At 41.0% G+C, this 19,471-nt stretch overlaps 1 protein-coding gene across 1 annotated transcript in view; it reads left to right on the forward strand.

Moving 5' to 3' along the window:
* The window catches only part of DNAI1 (dynein axonemal intermediate chain 1), a 205,599-nt gene that overhangs the window by 14,983 nt on the left and 171,145 nt on the right, over positions 1-19,471 (forward strand). Inside the window, exons 3-5 of the mRNA XM_039355382.1 lie at positions 8,154-8,252; positions 8,932-9,012; positions 11,182-11,305. Of these exons, the coding sequence (XP_039211316.1) occupies positions 8,154-8,252; positions 8,932-9,012; positions 11,182-11,305 (304 nt within the window). The remainder of the gene's footprint in view (positions 1-8,153; positions 8,253-8,931; positions 9,013-11,181; positions 11,306-19,471) is intronic.

The raw sequence follows: 19,471 nt of genomic DNA on the forward strand, positions 1-19,471 counted from the left end.
CAAGGTGCCATCTATAAAACATCTTATAAAAATTCTCTCTTAAATTTTGCGCTTGTGTGAATTTAACATTTCTTATCCAAATAAGTTCCCAAGTATCCATTGAAATCGTTTCACCAATATTCTGTGCCCATTTAATCATACAATCTTTAACTAGTTCAAGTTCTGAATCTAATTCCACTAAAACCCCATAAACTCTCTTAATATGGGTTGGCCTTTGATCTCTTACTTGTTTTAAAAAAATTCCATCTTCTCTAAGCCAGCCCATTTTACAATCCATCTTCCATCTATCCACTATTTGTCTATATTGGAACCATGAATAAGTTAAGTTTTCATGTGTTAATTCTTCCAAAGATTTTAACTGCCAGTCTTGGCCATCCCATCTTAATAACTGTACGTAAGAGACCTTGTCCATATTTACCCCTTTCCTTATACCTTCTATGGCATGCCGAGGTATAGCCCATAATGGTATTTTGAAGTCACTTTTATAATACTTTCTCCACACTCTTAGCAAAGAGTTTCTTATAATATGAGACTTAAAAACCCAATCCACTTTTTTATTAAATATTAAATAGGCATGCCATCCAAAAAATAGGTCCCAGCCTTCCAAATGAAGTATTTCTGTATTTGTTAAATTCACCCAATCGCTAATCAATGTCAATACTACAGCATCATAATACAATTTCATATTTGGTACCTTGAGTCCACCTCTCTCACGAAAATCTTGCATTATTTTAAGTTTCACCCTTGGTTTTTTCCCTGCCCAAACAAATTTATTAATACCTTTTTGCCATTCATCTAAATTACGTTCGTTCTTTAAGATAGGTAACATTTGGAACAAAAAAATAAACTTTGGCAGGACATTCATTTTAATAACTGCAATTCTGCCCATAAGGGATAACTGTAAATTATTCCAGTTTTTTAAATCCTTCTGTACCTCCATCCACAGCTTTTCATAATTATTTTTATACAATTTTACATTAGAAGCAGATAATGTAACCCCCAAATATTTTACCTTATCAACAATTTCAAAGTCTGTTAAGTTAACTAGAGCCTGTTTATCACCATTAGTCATGTTTTTAGCTAATATTTTGGTCTTATTATTATTAATTTTAAAGCCAGAAACACGTCCATATTGTTGAATCAATTGTAATAATTTCACCACCGAAGAAACAGGTTGAGACAAAGTAACAACCAAGTCATCTGCAAAGGCTCTTAATTTATATTCTTTTTTATTAATTTCTATTCCTTTTATTTCTTGAGACTCCCGAATTTTAATCAACAAAATTTCCAGTGTTAAAACAAACAATAACGGAGACAACGGGCATCCCTGTCTTGTTCCTTTTTCTATTACAAAAGCCTCTGACAAACCCCCATTTACAATAATTTGAGCAGTCTGTTTTTGATATATATTGGATAATACTTGTAATATATTTTGTCCAAAATTCATCTCCTTGATTAAACACAGCATAAACTGCCAATTCACTTGGTCAAAGGCTTTTTCAGCATCCAAAAATATCAGGCCTGCAGAGACTTGGTTATTCTTTTCTAAATACTCTAATAAATTAATAATTTGTCTAACGTTATTCTTCATATACCTTCCAGTTATAAAACCCGATTGATCCCTATGTATAAACTGCTGCAAGATCCCCATAAGCCTGTTAGCTAAAATTTTTGCAAAAATTTTATAATCCACATTTAAAAGAGATATAGGCCTATAATTTTTAGGCAAAGTAAGATCTTGACTATCTTTTGGAATCAATGATATAAATGCATTACGCCAGGATGGAGGGATCTCTAACCCCTGTAATAAATTATTAAACAGTTCACACAACGGTTGGATCATCTCTTCTACTAAAGCTTTATAATAAATAGATGTCAACCCATCCGTACCCGGCGCTTTGCCCAATTTCAATTGTTTAATAGCTGTAACAATTTCTTCCTTAGTAATTAAACCGTTAATCTTTTTTTCCTGATCTTCTGTTAATTTAGGAAAGTTGACTTTGCCTAAATAATTATTTATATCTGTAATTTGAATATTGTACCCTTATATAATTTTTGATAGTATTCTAAAAAAGATTTCTTAATCAATTCTTTCTGATAAACCAATTTACCATTATAATTTATTTTATCTATATTCCTCTGTTTCTGTTTTTTTCTTAACTGATAAGCCAACCATCTCCCTGGTTTATTAGCATTACAAAATGTATTTTGTTTCATAAATAGCAAATTAGTTGCAGCTTGATCAGCCATCAGCATGTTAAATTGTGTTTTTAACAATTTTAAAGCTCCTTTAATCTTTTCATCTAAGGGATTTGAAATTAAAAGTTTCTCTTTTAATTTAATCTCCTCTTCCAAGTCTTTCCGTTTCTGAATCTGTTTCTGTCTATGCAAATTATTCATTTTTATCAAAATACCACGCATAAAAGCTTTACTTGCATCCCAGACCATTGACATTGATGTTCCCTTGTTCATATTTAAAGTAAAATATTCCTTTAAACATTCCTTTAATTTATGAACATTTTTTTCTTGTTTAAATAAATTCTCATTCACCCTCCAGGATCTCCTATCTTCCTTCTCTACAAACAGTTCCATCCAAACTGGACTATGATCGGACAATGTCCTAGGAAAAATTTTTACATTCTTCACCCTGTTGTATAAATCTGTTGTGATCAAAAAGAAATCAATTCTTGAGAAAGATTGGTGTCTATCTGAGAAAAACGTAAAATCCTTTTCTTCTTGATTACGTTCACGCCAATAGTCTCTCAATTCCCAATCTTCTTTCATGTCAAAAAAGGCTTTAGGTAATTTAGCCTGTTTAAAAAAGGTAGAAGAGCCTTTTTTGTCCATTTGTATATCTAAGACACCATTCCAGTCTCCCATTAAAATCACGGATCTATAGTCCAACAAAGTTATTTTCTGATGTAGTAACCTATAAAATTGCTCCTGTTGCTGGTTTGGTGCATACAACCCCACAATAAGAATTTTCTTGCCATATAAACCAAGTTCAAGCATAACATATCTTCCATAAGGATCTGATTCTAACAAGGTAGCAGATAAATTCTGTTTAACATAGATTACCACACCCCCTTTCTTCCCAGGGGCGGGAGATACAAAATGAGATCCCAAGCGAGGATTATTTAAATATTTTTGATCTTTAGCTGTAATATGAGTTTCTTGCAAGCAAATAATATCATTGTTATGTTGTTTCAAATAGTGGTAAATTTTTTTTCTCTTTTGAGGAATGTTTAATCCATTAACATTCCAGGACAGGAGCTTTGCCATCTCCCTTGGCCTTCAGCCTGGAGAAGATCCGCTCAAATTCTGCTGCTGATGAATATGTAGCAGAGCTTTTGGGTCTTGCTCCTCCCACCGGCACTGAAGCAATTTGCTGAGTAGATTCTTCAATTTCTTTTTCTTTTTCTTTTTTCTGTTGTTCTTTTTCTTTACGTTTATGTGCTGCACGGGTCATTCTCTGTTCTTTAACCTCTGGTTGAGACATCCATACCACCTGTCCAGCAGTCATCATCCCTGTACCTTCAGATTTCTGTTCCATCTCTTTGTCACTCAAGACTTTATGCATCATGGGCAAAGGAGAGCCTGCTCCCAGGACCGTTTTATAAAATTCCTTAGCTTTAGCAACTGTATTAAGTCTATAACGTGTCCCCGCATGGCTCAAAACAATGCCCATCGGAATCTCCCATCTAAATGGCATTTGTCTTGCTTTAAGTTCATTTACTAAAAAAGCAAAATCTTTTCTGCTTCTTAAAATTTTAGGTGGAATTTCCTTTAAAATAATAATATCTTGGGCAGCAATCTGAAATCTTTTATTATAAAAAGTTTGTAGAATCTGATTTCGCAAAGACTTCTTAGCAAAATATATCACCACATCTCTAGGCAAATTCCTCTGTTTTGCAATCCAAGAATTAACTCTATAAATTCTTTCCACATCCCCACGTAACTCTTCTTTATCAATATTCAAAATAACAGCCAAGTCATTAATCACCATTTCCATCAAATCTTGAGTTTTATCTTCTTTCAGACCCCTTATTCTCAAAGCATATTCCATCTGTCTATACTGGAACATAAGAATATCATCTTGTGAAGTCTCCACTTTTTTCTCCATATCTTGAAATTTATAATCCAAAAGTTCAACTGTTTCTTCAATTTCCTCTACTCTGGAGTCCAGCTTCACAACCACTGAGGCCATTCCAGATAGAGCTAAAAGTATATCATCCCTCAAAATAGCATTATTCTGTTCTAAAAGCTCCTTCATCTCTTTCTTCATTTCCTCCTTAGTTTCAGATTTATTCTGATCCAAAAGTTGTTTCATTTCCTCCCTAAACTGTGAGACAGCACTTACCATTATTTCTTTAATGTCTTGTGCTGATGTGCCAGATGGGGGAGGTGAAGGTGGAGTAGATTTAGGTTGCTGCACTGAGGGTATTATTTTAAGTTGTTGTTGCACAGTAGAAGTAGCAGGAGAAGAAGTTACTTTAGAAGCTGCAGTAGCTGGTTGTCGTTTTGAAGCCATTTTAATTTATCTTCCTTTCTTCTTAAAAATACCAATAAAAATAAATAATCCAAAAAAAAATTAAAAATAAGATAAAATAGAATAAGATAAGATCAATCTAAAAGTCCCCAAGAATAAAAAAGTAAAAAAAGTAAAAAAAAAGCAATATTAAACAACAATTCAGCCGATCCGTCTTTTAAAGGAAAAAAAAACTTTCAAAACGCCATTTTACTTTCACTCTCACTTTTCCGCCCAAAAAAAAAAGAGAAAGCTCAAAAAAATAAAAAAAAAATCAGCAGATACTAAATAAACTAAATAAACTAAAAAAAATAAAATAAAGCTAAACTATAAATAAAATCCTTTAAACAGTTCTGTCCGGTTTAAGATTACTCACGGTTTCTTTAAGTACGGAGATGGTAGCGGCGTCTCGCTTTGTTTCCGAAGAAACAAAGACAGCTGAGAGGCGGAGAAGGCAATGAACTCCGAGGGAACCCTCTTTCTACCCCCCTAAAAATAAAAATCCAGGGAGAGTTAAGAGGTTCTACCTCTATTCATGCGATCTCTACCCCTTCCCTTCGCCCGGGAAGGGGATTGCGAGCCGCGGGCCAGCTGATAAACGCTGTGCTCCGCGGATCTGACACCTTCTCAGGAGGACGGCTACAAAGTAGCCGCCATCTCCACCGCTTTGACCACCGGAAGTCGCCAAGAGTGACATTTTGAAATATGTCGTGCAGCCTTTGAGAAGGCCCCAGAATTATGATTAATTTAGGAAGGGAAGAGAATGCAATCAGGGGAATGCAAAATGTCATTCTTCAAAATCAGGATGATTGAACGAAGCGAAAATATGCCGGAAATAAATTGAGTAAATAAAATAAATGTACACATTTTTTAAAAAAAATAAAATTCCAAAGGAATGGTTGTGGCTTAGATAACTTGACTTGCTGTTTTCTGGGATTCAGATGGTGGCCACTGTTTATCTCCCAGATTGTTGGCCTTTTCTCTGAAATGTTTCTGGCCACGTCTTTTGTGCTGTTTTCTTTAACGTTTCAAATAATGGTAACAGAAGGCAACTGGTCTGTTTGGTGCAATGGTGAAGGCACTAGGCTAGAAACCAGGAGACAGTGAATTCTAGTCCTGCCTTAAGCATGAAAACTGATTAGGTGACTTTGTCCAGTCACCAGGCGATGGTGAATTCTAGTCCTGCTGTGTGGGCATGAAAGTCAGCTGGGTGACTTTGGGCCAATCACCAGGAGACGGTGAATTCTAGCCTACCTTAGGCATGAAAGCTGGCTGGGTGACTTTAGGCCAATCACCAGGAGACGGTGAATTCTAGCCTACCTTAGGCATGAAAGCTGGCTGGGTGACTTTGGGCCAATCACCAGGAGACGGTGAATTCTAGCCTATCTTAGGCATGAAAGCTGGCTGGATGACTTTGGCCAATCACCAGGAGACGGTGAATTCTAGCCTACCTTAGGCATGAAAGCTGGCTGGGTGACTTTGGCCAATCACCAGGAGACAGTGAATTCTAGCCTACCTTAGGCATGAAAGCTGGCTGGGTGACTTTGGGCCAATCACCAGGAGACGGTGAATTCTAGCCTACCTTAGGCATGAAAGCTGGCTGGATGACTTTGGCCAATCACCAGGAGACGGTGAATTCTAGCCTACCTTAGGCATGAAAGCTGGCTGGGTGACTTTGGCCAATCACCAGGAGACAGTGAATTCTAGCCTACCTTAGGCATGAAAGCTGGCTGGGTGACTTTGGGCCAATCACCAGGAGACGGTGAATTCTAGCCTACCTTAGGCATGAAAGCTGGCTGGGTGACTTTGGGCCAATCACCAGGAGACGGTGAATTCTAGCCTACCTTAGGCATGAAAGCTGGCTGGGTGACTTTGGCCAATCACCAGGAGACAGTGAATTCTTGTCATGATATAGGCCTTATAGTAAGGTGACCAACCGTTCTCCTTTAGGGAGGACAGTCCTCCTTTTGTAAGTTCTCTCTCAAAAAGTGTCCTCCTACATGTCCTCCTTTTCAATATTTGAAGACTAATCTGAAGGGCTTTTTTTTCCCTCATAGAACGCTCAGAACGGTGTTCCAGCACCTTTTTTTGATGGTTTTTTTTTCAACTTTTGCATGAGCTGTGCTACTCCCACTATCGACTTTCGAAGGCCAATAGGAATTGCTGCTGAGTGTGCCAAAACACCCGGCTGGCAAACTTTGCACATGCAAGTTGTCTGTATTATTGTTGCAATGAATAAAATATTTCTTTTATTTACGGTATTTTTTTCTTCAGTTTATTTGTGTCCTCCTTTTCATTGTAAAAAAGTTGGTCACCTTACTTACAGCTGGTTGACTTTGAGCCAGGTCATCACTCTCAGTTCTAAGAAGGAGGCAATGGCAAATCACTTCTCAGAAACCTTGTCATGAAAATGGCCGGAACGTATCTTTGCAGTCACCTGTAGATTTGAAGGCGCAGAAAAACAACAACAACAACAAAATTACCACAAGATGACTCAAGAATGTAATCTATTTTTTTTTAATCGTCTAACATTGTCTTTATAGACTTCAAAAGTTGAACTCCACGGTTCACCCCTAAGATGCATCTATTCTTTTTTATGAATGTCACCTTAATTGTGGATATCAATCAATTATTGTGTTTGAACATCTACGCCACACTGCCACAGAGCATGCCTTCTTGCCTTGGCTGTCAGGGACACGGCTTTCCCTTCTCATGAAATTTCTGTAATTCAAGCTGGGTATGAAATGCTTCCTCAAAAACAGATTTAAAAGGCAGAATGTATGGAGAGCTGACCACCTGAATGATTCAGGATGCTGATGGTGTCCAGGTGTGGTTGGAACAGAGGGTAGTTGCAATGGTCTTCTTTGCTAAGCAGTATTTTTGTATGGCAAAAATACAAAAAAGGAGAATTTTTATCGCTCAGGGTCCTTGGTGCTCTCTGAGCTTGGTTGTTTTCATCAGCCAATTAGATAACATCAGCAGAGCTAGAAGGGAGGAGGAGGAGGAGGAGGAGGACAGATAATTTGTATAGATTAGGGGTTCTCAGTGCCCTCTGAGCTTAGTTGTTTTCTTGCAGACATTTTGTGACCCAACTAGGTAACATCATCAGTGCTGGAAGGCACTGGGGTTTGCAGAAAGGAGGAGGAGGAAGAGGAGGAGGAGGAGGAGGAGGAGGAGGAGAGATAATTTGTATAGATTAGGGGTTCTCAGTGCCCTCTGAGCTTAGTTGTTTTCTTGCAGACATTTTGTGACCCAACTAGGTAACATCATCAGTGCTAGAAGGCACTGGGGTTTGCAGAAAGGAGGAGGAGGAGGAAGAGGAGGAGGAGGAGGAGGAAGAGGAGGAGGAGGAGGGGGAGAGATAATTTGTATAGCTGGGTAACATCATCAGTCTAGTGACAATGATGCTATCTATTTGGGGCCACGGACCATCTGCAAGAAAACAGCCAAGCTCAGAGAGCGCCAAGGACTCCTCAAAATACAAAAAAATCCCAAAGAAGTTCAGTCTATTTCCAGGCAGTCAATCCAGAAGCAGATTGGAATGGTCGAAGACACTCATGGGCTTCCTGGTGCATTGATGATCCTCTGTGTCTGCTGCTAACCGACTGTCTGGTTCTTGTTCTAGGATGAGGAGGCGGGTGTCGAAGTGGGCGAGGGCGCTGACGAATGGTCCCAGGCCAAGACCTTAATCAAGCCCCCAGACCAGCTGGACCTGACAGATGCAGTAAGTAAATTCGGGTTAGGGACTGAGCGCCAACACAACGAAGAAGGGTGAGGGGAAGAGACTGGACAGCCATTTGTCTGAAATGGCATAGGGCAGGGGTCTTCAAACTTGGCCCTTTTACGACTTGTGGACTTCAACTCCCAGAATTCCTCAGCCAGGCATGCTGGCTGAGAAATTCTGGGAGTTGAAGTCCACAAGTCATAAAAGGGCCAAGTTTGAAGACCCCTGGCATAGGGTCTCTGATTCTGAACTTGTCAGCGTTGGCTGCCTTGTGACTCATTATATTACTCCTTATGGGAAACATTTGTTTGGCATTCATCGTTTTTGATGCTCTTCGCACTTCCCAGAACCAATCAAGGTTGAGTACCGAAGTACCATTGCATTAATTCAAATGGAGTGGACAGGAAGGTCCACAAAGTGTGTTCAAAACTGTCAGCTCTCTTATGGCCGGGAGTCGAGGACTACCTGTATTGACTTACAGTTCAGATTTTCAGCAAATACAGAAACTCAGGGCAACTGTTTTTAACATTTAAAATACCTCATTTCGAAAAATCTGTAATTCCCACCAAAGCTCAGTATAAAAAAAAACAACGCCCTGTGCATTTCTTTAATGTGTTCTGTTTATGCATCGTTACTCATTGTGTGGAATTCTGTGTGAGATAGCTCTTTTCTGCGGCAGGAACTGAAAGAGGAAATAACCCGCATCCTGACAGCCAACAACCCACATGCTCCACAGAATATTGTCAGATACAGTTTTAAAGTAAGTGTTTCTCCCTCTGCTGACCTCCAGTTTGCAACGTGGATCACTGATTCTCTCAAGTAGGGCAGGCCCGAACCAATTAATGTAAAATGAGACTATGTAGAGACTGTCTTTTCTACATGATGGGTTTTTGTTTCTGGGGAAAATCTTTCAAAGGGCATGCTTTGAAAATCACCACTATTTCTGGCCCCTGACCATTCTTGCAGAAGGAAGGGTATCCTGAGCAGAGACAACCTGTTGGAGTACACGTCTGCCAAAGGCAGCATCAGCCGCCGCGAAGGAATCTATGCGGTAATGTCTAATAAAAACCGAGGGAGAAGACCAAGTTGCGGCTCTACAAATTTCCTCTACTGAGGCCTGTGTAGACCACGCGGCCGCTGCAGCAGCGCTGCGTGTTGAGTGAGCCGTAACTTGTGAGGGAACGGGAATTGACTGAGAGGAACAGGCTTGAGCGATACAAGCTCTAATCCACCTACCTATAGTTGAAGAGGAAACTTTCTTCCCCATAGTCGATGGTTGGAAAGAGACAAATAGGGCTTCCGACTTACGGAAGGAAGAAGTTATTTACATAGTAACACAGAACTCTGCGTATGTCTAGCTTGTGCCACTGATGTTCCAACCTGTGTGTGGGATTTGGACAGAAATTATTTGAATAATTTTCTGTCCTTCCTGGGAAGCGAAGACGGCAAAAGAATTGGAATGGGTCAACTCACTGTTGCTGGGTCGCCATGACCTGCTCACCGCCACCGGTTTGCCACCCCCAGATCTCCACCACTGGGTTGCCCCTGCCTACTCGTCCTAGCCGACTTGCTGCAGCTGGATTGTCACTGCCGGCTTGCCAACGCCAGATTGCCCTGAGTGACTCGCCCAGAGTGATTTGCCCCGGGGATGCCTTGCCCTGGGCAGATAAGCAGGGATTAACTCTAGACAAACTATCAGCCAGAAAACAATACCCTAATCAAGAAATCAGCAAGAAAAAAATCCACACTCCCACCAATATTGATAGGGCAATAATAGAATAACAGCAACCCTCACTCCCTTCTAGTGCTGATGATGTTACCCAGTTGGGTCATGAAACATCTGCAATATCACAGAGCATCAAAAACCCCACAGTTGTTGTCCTCCTTCTCCTCCTCCTCCACAACTGATCTCTGACCCTTTCTCATTAGCAATGGGGGAAGAGGCAGAGTGTGTGTGTGGTTGTCCCTTGGCGAGACAGTGGCAATGAGCCAGCAGCAGCAGCAGCCTGGCAGTGACGAGGTGTCCTAGACACACACACACACACACACACACACACACACACCTTAAAACCCAAGTAATAGCATTTTTCTCATTCAATGAGAAACGGGACTCTTGTTTCCGTTCATCTGCCTGTTGATGCTTAATTTAGAATTTGCAAGAATTCTTTGGCTACCAGAGAAGGAGAACACCAAGAGAGTTGCTAGAACTCTAATAAAGCTTACAAAAATTTTATTAAGAAATTGCCTCTAAATCCTTATAACATCAGGCGGACATGGTCTCAATCAGTCAGGTGAGCCCTGACAAAGGGGAAAGTTCATTTTCTGAAACTTGACTCACAAGGAAGCTGGGGGAAAAAAAGCACAAATCTTATACCCCTTTTGCTCACTTTTCCACCCTTTAGACTCCTCACTTTGGTTCTAGGATAACTAAAAAAGGGAAATCAATATTTGTATTTACATTCATTGGAGAGAAAGGGATTACAAGAGAGTAACCAAGCACACAGTGGAGAATTCACATTGAAAGAAACGTCTTGGCTTCTGTTCCCAGCGACTTAGGATAAAAAAAGAAGGCTTTGGGATCAAATTGATTAGGATCACGCCAGTTTCAGATAGTCCCGGGTGCTAATTAACTAATCAAGGTTGCAACGATGAGCTAGCTTGCAGGGAAGAACAACATGCATGTAAGGAAAAGCAGTTTAGGAAGAGATAGCTTGGCCATGCAATCTCTTCTTTCTGCAAGGGAGGAATTTTGGGAAATATACAAAAAATACAAGTTAAGCGACCAGGCACAGGACAACTCTATAACCGCTGTTTGGAGAGATCTGTCTGGAAGTCTCTTCCCGTGTCTGTTTAGCCAAAGCAGCTGGTGGTTGGGAAGGTTAAACAAGAGCTGGAGTGAAACCGTTCTTCTCTTTTCCTTTCTCCAAAGGAAAGAGCCTACAAGCAAACCTCAGTGGTGGAGCAGATGGCAGTGCACTTCTCTCTTTGTGGCAACCTGATCTTCAAAGATTCGGATGAGGGTCGCAGACAGGGCATGAGAGTCAGTTCATCTGGTAGGTCTAGTCCTAAGCAAGTCAGGCTCAGCGATACTTATTCTGCATTTTGGAAAGGCCAAGTCTGTGTATGTATGCCGTAGATCAGAGTGGCAAACTTTTGGATACTCTTTAAGCTTGGTTATTTTCTTGCAGACGTTTCATTTCCCAACTAGATAACATCATCAGTGCTAAAAGGGAGTGGGGTTTGTGCAAAGAAGGAGGAGGAGGAGACAACAACAATGTTAGTACTCTTTAAGCTTGGTTGATTTCTTGCAGACGTTTCATTACCCAACTAGATAACATCATCAGTGCTAGAAGGATGTGGGTAGTAGTAGTAGTAGTAGTAGTAGGAGGAGGAGGAGGAGGAGGAGGAGGAGGAGGAAGAGGAGGAGACAACAACAATGTTAGTACTCTTTAAGCTTGGTTGATTTCTTGCAGACGTTTCATTACCCAACTAGATAACATCAGTGCTAGAAGGATGTGGGTAGTAGTAGTAGTAGTAGTAGTAGGAGGAGGAGGAGGAGGAGGAGGAGGAGGAGGAAGAGGAGGAGACGACAACAATGTTAGTACTCTTTAAGCTTGGTTGATTTCTTGCAGACATTTCATTACCCAACTAGATAACATCATCAGTGTTAGAAGGGTGTGGGGAGGAGGAGGAGGAGAAGGAGGATCACCATTGTGGGCTCTTTGGTACTCTCTGAGCTTGGTTGTTTTCTTGCCGACATTTCATGACCCAACTAGGTAACATCATCAGTGCTAGGAGGGAATGGAATTTGCAGGGAGGAGGAGGACCAGGACCAGGACCAGGACCACCATTGTGGGCTCCTTGGTACTCTCTGAGATGGGTTATTTTCTTGCAGACATTTCATTACCCAGCTAGGTAACATCATCAGTGCTAGAAGGGTGTGGGGAGGAGGAGGAAAAGGAGGAGGAGGAGGAGGAGGAGGAGGAGGAGGAGGAGACGACAACCTTGGTACTTTCTAAGCTTGGCTGGCTGGGGAATTCTGGGAGTTGAAGTCCACCCCTCTTAAAGCTGCCAAGGTTGAGAAACAGTGCTCCAGGCAGATGCTATTCCACAGAGCAGTCACTACCACCGAGAAACAGGAAATGTCTTTGACACAAAAGAATTGGTTATAAGGCAGGCCGAATGGAAAAGTCAAATGAGAAAGTGCTTTTCCGGGACACGTTCGGATTCCACCAAGTCACAGCGCGTACCATAGAGTCAGGATGTGACAACTACGCTCAGATCTAAGAAACCGAGGAACACTGCCAAAGGCAGCGGATGGGAAGAGGGAGATTTCTACAGAAGAGATGATCCAGCAGGAAACCTGGTGCCAGCCAGAAGCCAAGAATGAAAAACAGCCAGTGACTAAGAGAATCTGAGAGAGAATAGCAGAATAACAGAGCTGGAAGGGACCTTGGTGGTCTTCTAGTCCAACCCCCTGCTCAAGCAGGAAACCTTATAACGTTTCAGGCAAATGATTGTCCAATCTCTTTTTTGAAAGCCTCCAGTGATGAAGCACCCACAACTTCTGGAGGCAAGTTGTTCCACCGACTAATTGTTCTCACTGTCAGGAAATTACTCCTTTGTTCTAGGTTGTTTCTCTCCTTGGTTAGTTTCCATCGTTGCTTCTTGTCCTGCCTTCAGTTGCTTTGGAGGATAGGTTGACTCCCTCTTCTTTGTGGCAGCTGCTCAAATATTGGAACACTGCTATCATGTCCCCGCATGTCCTTTTTCTTAAACTAGACATACCCAATTCCTGCAACCATTCTTGATCCTCCTCCTCCTCCTCCTCCTCCTCTCTGTAATTCCCAATCTTTTCCAGCACAGATGTTCCCTAGTTGAGGAACAAAACTTCTGCAAGAAGAAGGTATAGTATAAGGGGTACCTTGCTCAATAGTAGTAACTGTGAGAGGGACCTCGGAGTCCTAGTGGACAATCACTTAAATGTGAGCCAGCCGTGTGCTGCAACTGCCAAAAGAGCCAACACAGTGCTAGGCTGCATTAACAGAGAGATAGAATCGAGATCACCTGAAGTATTAATAGCACTTTACAAGGCCTTGGTAAGGCCATACTTGGAAATACTACATCCAGTTTTGGTCACCGCGATGTAAAAAAGATGCTGAGACTCTAGAAAGAGTGCAGAGAAGAGCAACAAAGATGATCAGGGGACTGGAAGCTAAAGGATATAAGTAAAGGCTGCTGGAATTGGGTAGGTCTAGTTTAATGAAGAGAAGGACAAGGGGGGACATGATAGCAGCCTTCCAGTATCTCAGGGGCTGCCACAAAGAAGAGGGTGTCAAGCTATTTTCCAAGGCGCCTGAAGGCAGGATAAGAAGCAATGGATGGAAACTAATCAAGGAGAGAAGCAACCTAGAACTAAGGAGAAACTTCCTGACAGTGAGAGCAATTAACCAGTGGAACAACCTGCCTCCAGAATGGTGAATGCTCCAACACTGGAAGTTTTTAAGAAGAGACTGGACAGCCATTTGTCTGAAATGGTATAGGGTTTCCTGCCTGAGCAGGGGGTTGGACTAGATGACTTCCAAGATCCAGTCCAACTTTATTATTATGGATCATCACACAGTCAGCCAGATGTTCAGACTGGATTTGGCATTTTGTCTACCTATCGAGCCCTTACCCAGGACCTGGAATAGGCAGATGTAGATGTTTGATGATATTACAGGTATCGTTGCAGGATGGAAGCAGTTCCTAGTAAGGCCGCCTTTTGCAATTGACTAATAGCAAATTTGTCAATGCCAGTGGTGTTCAAGTGGTGCTCCAGTTGTTTTGGGATTGCACCCAAGGAGCCTATTACTATTGGTACTACCCTTGCTTGCTTTTGCCACAGTCATTCTATTTCTATTTGTAGGTCTTTGTATTTTGTTATCTTCTCCAGTTCTTCCTCGTCTATTCTGCTGTCTCCAGGCACTGCCACGTCTACTATCCAGACTTTTTTGTCTTTCTTATCGACAGTTGTTAAGTTTGGGGTGTTACGTTGCAGGTGCTTGTCTGTTTGAATTCTGAAGTCCCAGAGCAGTTTAATTTTACCATTTTCTATGACTTTCTCTATTTTATGATCCCATCAGTTTTTGCTTACATGCAAATGATATTTTTTGCAGATCTTCCAATGCACCATTGTTGCTACTTTGTCATGCCGCTGCTTGTAGTCAGTCTGTGCAATCTTCTTGCAACAGCTTACCAAGTGGTCCACTGTTTCTTCAGCTTCTTTGCATAGGCGGCACTTACTGTCTGTTGCTGTCTTCTCAATTTTGACTTTGTATGCATTTGTCCTTAAGGCTTGGTCTTGTGCAGCCAGAATTAGTCCCTCGGTCTCTTTCTTCAATTTTCCTGCTCTTAGCCATTGCCAGGTTTTATTATTATCTGCTTTCCCAGCTATTTTTTTCATGTATTGGCCATGTAGTGCTTTGTCTTCCCATGCCTCTATTCTGTTCTTCATTTGGTCTTTCTTGTAGGCCAGTTTGGTCTCTCCAGTAGTCAGTAAGCCTTCCTGATATACTAATTTCAGTGCATCTTCATCATTGTTCTTCAGATATTCTTCCAAAGCCATTTTTTCTTCTTCAACCATCTGATGTACTTGTAGCATTCCACGCCCACCTATTTGCCTTGGTAGATAAAGTCTATCAATGTCACTGCGTGGATGAAGGGCATGATTCATTGTCATTATTTTTCTGGTCTGCCTATCCATTGCTTTTAGTTCTGCTTGAGTCCAGTCCACTATTCCAGCTGTGTACCTAATGACTGGGATTGCCCAGGTGTTGATTGCCTTTATGGTATTTCCTCCATTGAGTTTGGATTTTAAGATCTTCTTCACTCTCTTGATGTATTCACCTCTAATCTTTTTCTTGACTTCAGTGTGCTTGATGTTGTCAGCTTGAAGGATACCCAAGTATTTGTAGTACTCTTCCTCATCCAGACTCTTAATGTTATTTTCGTGGGGCATCTTGATTCCTTCAGTTTTCACTATTTTTCCTTGTTTGATAGTAAGTGTGGCACATTTGTCCAAGCCAAACTCCATAACAATATCTTGGCTATATATACGGACAGTGTTGAGCAGCGATTCTATTTCAGATGATGTTTTTCCATACAGCTTCAGATCATCCATATAAAGGAGGTGGGATAGTCTGGCAGATGTTTTTGATCTTTGATAGCCATGTCCTGAGTTATTCAGTATTGTTGACAGAGGAAACAGTGCAATAACAAATAGTAATGGTGACAATGAATCTCCTTGAAATATTCCTCTCTTGATATTAACCTCTCCCAGTCTCTCACCATTGATATTATTATTATTATTATTATTATTATTATTATTATTATTATTATTATTATTAAATCACCATGTTCAGAAAGCATCCAGGATCTCACAAGCAAATATGTCAATGTGAGTCCTTATTCCTATCCGAGGAGTAGAAAATAGCCCATATAACACGGCTTTTGTAGAAAAAATAAATCCTGAGTAAATTGAGGAAAAGAATTAGGTCAGAAAAAAGAAATCTGAGACACGATGAAGGATCAGTCTTGCTGAAGGAGAAACAACGTGGCTTTTCAAAGACAATTATTTCAAAGGTATTTGAGGGAACCAGCAATCAGGCGGATTGGATGATCTTTCAGACTTTTTTTGTTGGGTATTTAGAAAAGACTTTTGGTAAACCGTTTCATCAATAACTCTGAGTCAAGGTTAGCCTTTATAAGTAGAGGGCAGGCCAGCTTATGGACAAATGATTTATGTTTGGGATTTACCTTGTGGATAAATTATCAGGAAGCAAGAATGATAATTACACCACGATAGAAGAAAGATGCTTAGGCGCTAGAAAAATGTACAGATAGTCTTCCATTTACAACCACAATTGAGCCCAAAATTTCTATTGTTAAGTGAGACATTTGTTAAGCGGGTTTTGCTCCATTTCATGACCTTTCTTATCACAGTTGTTAAGTGAATCACTGCAGTTGTTAAGTTGGTAACCTGGTCGTTAAGTGAATCTGACTTCCCCGTTGACCTTGCTGGTCAGAAGGTCGGAAAAAGGGATCACGTAACCCTAGGACGCCACGACTTTCATAAATATGAGCCAGTTGCCAAATGGCTGAATTTTGATCACATGATGATGGGGATGTTGCAACGGTCGTAAGGGTGACAGATGGTCATCAGTCACTTTTTTCAGTCCTGTAACTTTGAGCGGTCACTAAATGAACTGTTGTAAGTTGAGGACTTCCGGTAGAAAAAGGTTGTAAAGGGGTCTGGAGGCTAAAAGCCCAGGGGTAGGCAACCTTGGTTCTTTTACGACTCGTGGACTTCAGCTCCCAGAGTTCCTGAGCCAGCCATGCTGAGGGGAAAGGGAGAGGTTTCCAAGCTGAGCCATGCTGTCTGAGGAATTCTGGGAGTTGAAGTCCAGGAGTCATAAAATAAGGTGACCAACTGTCCTCCTTTAGGGAGGACAGTCCTCCTTTTGTAAGTTCTGTCCTCCCTTGAAAAGTGTCCTCCTTCATGTCCTCCTTTTCGATATTTGAAGACTAATCTGCAGGGCTTTTTTTCCCCTCATAGAACGCTCAGAATGGTGTTCTGGCACCTTTTTTTGATGTTTTTTTTTTTTCAACTTTTGCATGAGCTGTGCTACTCCCACTATTGGCTTTCAAAAGCCAATAGGAATTGCTGCTGAGCGCGCCAAAACACCCGGCTGGCAAACTTTGCACATGCAAGTTGTCTGTATTATTGTTGCAATGAATAAAATGTTTCTTTTATTTAGGATATTTTTTTCTTCAATTTATTTGTGTCCTCCTTTTCATTGTAAAAAAGTTGGTCACCTTACATAAAAGAGCCAAGGTTGCCTACCCCTGGCCTCAGAGGCTCACTGCTTAGAACAGGAGGACTTAGGACAGGGGTAGTCAACCTTGGCTTTTTTATGACTCGTGGACTTCAACTCCCAGAATTCCTGAGCCAGCCACGCTGAGGGGAAAGGGAGAGGTTTCCAAGCTGAGCCATGCTGGCTCAGGAATTCTGGGAGTTGAAGTCCACCAGTCATAAAAGAGCCAAGGTTGCCTACCCCTGGCCTAGCCTAACAAAGAAAAGGTTCAGGGGAGACAAGAAAGACGTCTTGCAATCCTTGAAGTAGAGTCACAGGAAAGAGGGGGGTCGATACATTCCCCAATGCAGTTGAGGGCAGGACAAGAAGCAGTGGGTGGAAGCTCCTGAGTGGGAGATCTAACCTGGAAATAGGAGCAATTTACAGATCATGAGAATGATGAATCTGTGGAACAGCCTCCCTCCAGAACATATCATATCAAAAACATTACACCACGTATAAAAAAATAAACATGGATTACCGTTTTCTTTAGCCAAGTCTCTTTTCCCTAGAAAGAGCATAGAGACGAGCAGCAAATATGATTAGGGGGCTGGAGGGTAAAACACATGAAGAACGGCTGCAGGAATTGAGTATGTCTAGTTTAATGAGAAGAAGGACTGGGGAGGAGGTGACATGATAACCAGCTTCCAATATTTGAGGGGCTGCCACCAAGAAAAGGAGATCAGTCTATTCTCCAAAGCACCTGAAGGCAAAACAAGAAGCAACAGATGAAACTAACTAAGGAGAGAAGCAACCTGGAAGTAAGGAGAAATATACTGATGGTGAGAAAAATTAACCAGTAGAGCAAATTGCCTCCAGAAATTGTGGTGCTCCATCACTGGAGGCTTTTAAGAGATTGGAGAACAATTTGTCTGGGATGATATGGGGACTCCTGCCCCCTGACTAGAAGACCTCCAAAGTCTCTTTCAGCTCTAGGATTCTATGATTCTATAATTAAGGAACTTAACCGTCCACTCAGGAACCTTATTTGGAAGGTTTATTTATTCATAAAGGATTTGGAATAAGTGGGATCCTGGCTTGTTTGTTTATCTTGATGATACCAATTAAAGAGCTTAGTGCAAATCTGGTGCAATAAGCAAAGGTAAAGCAAAGCGCCAGGGGAACATAATGCTGACTTTACGTATATGCTGCTCAGCCTGGCAAAGGCGCAATAAGAATGGGATTTTGAGACTGTGATGGATTTGAAAAGTTCAACTTTGCAGATGCAACGCACGCACGCACGCACACACACACACACACACACATACCTCAAGCAGAATTTTGATTGCACTGTCAGAATTGCCATTCTGATATTCCCCCCCCCCCCAAACCTTGAGGACATTCTTAGCTTCATCACGGGGTTGCAGGGGAAAAGGCTAACTGTCAGCTGCCACCTGATCCTTACTTGTGCTTCGCTGCTATGTGGTGACAGACTGCCATGAACTGTGCAGAGGGGGAATGAAGGGGGCAATGCTTGTGGAAATGAAAGTAATGGCTGTATCTTCTTGATACAGCTGGAAGGAAAAGGGGGCCGTGTACCAAATTTCACTTGGACTGACCCTTATGAAAACATCTTGCAAGGACTTGATTGGTGACACTGGGGTGGGAAATGAGAGAGTTAAGGGAGAAAAAAGTAGAAATAGAATAAAATAGAATAGAATAGAATAGAATAGAATAGAATAGAATAGAATAGAATAGAATAGAATAGAATAGAATAAGCAATAGGATATAGAATAGAATAGAATAGAATAGAATAGAATAGAATAGAATAGAATAGAATAGAATAGAATATATGGAACGGAGTGGAGCAGAGCAGAGCAGAACAGAAAAGAATAGAAAATATGGAATAGAAAATATGGAATAGAAAATATGGAATAGAAAATATGGAATAGAATAGAATAGAATAGAATAGAATAGAATAGAATAGAATAGAATAGAATAGAATAAGCAATAGGATATAGAATAGAATAGAATAGAATAGAATAGAATAGAATAGAATATATGGAACGGAGCGGAGCAGAGCAGAGCAGAACAGAAAAGAATAGAAAATATGGAATAGAAAATATGGAATAGAATAGAATAGAATAGAATAGAATAGAATAGAATATATGGAACGGAACAGAACAGAATAGAATAATAAAGTTGGAAGGGATCTTGGAGGTCATCTAGTCCAACCCCTTGCTCAGGCAGGGAACCCTATTCCATTTCAGACAAATGGCAGTCCAATCTCTTCTTAAAAACTTCCAGCGTTGGATTTTGGCATGCAATTCTCAGTTCTGGCTTTTCAATGCTGCTGCAATACACATGATTGTATTGAGCAGGGGG

This window comes from Crotalus tigris, unplaced genomic scaffold (genome assembly GCF_016545835.1).
Source record: "Crotalus tigris isolate CLP2741 ecotype Arizona unplaced genomic scaffold, ASM1654583v1 scf7180000018684.1183181, whole genome shotgun sequence".
Lineage (NCBI taxonomy): Eukaryota > Metazoa > Chordata > Lepidosauria > Squamata > Viperidae > Crotalus > Crotalus tigris.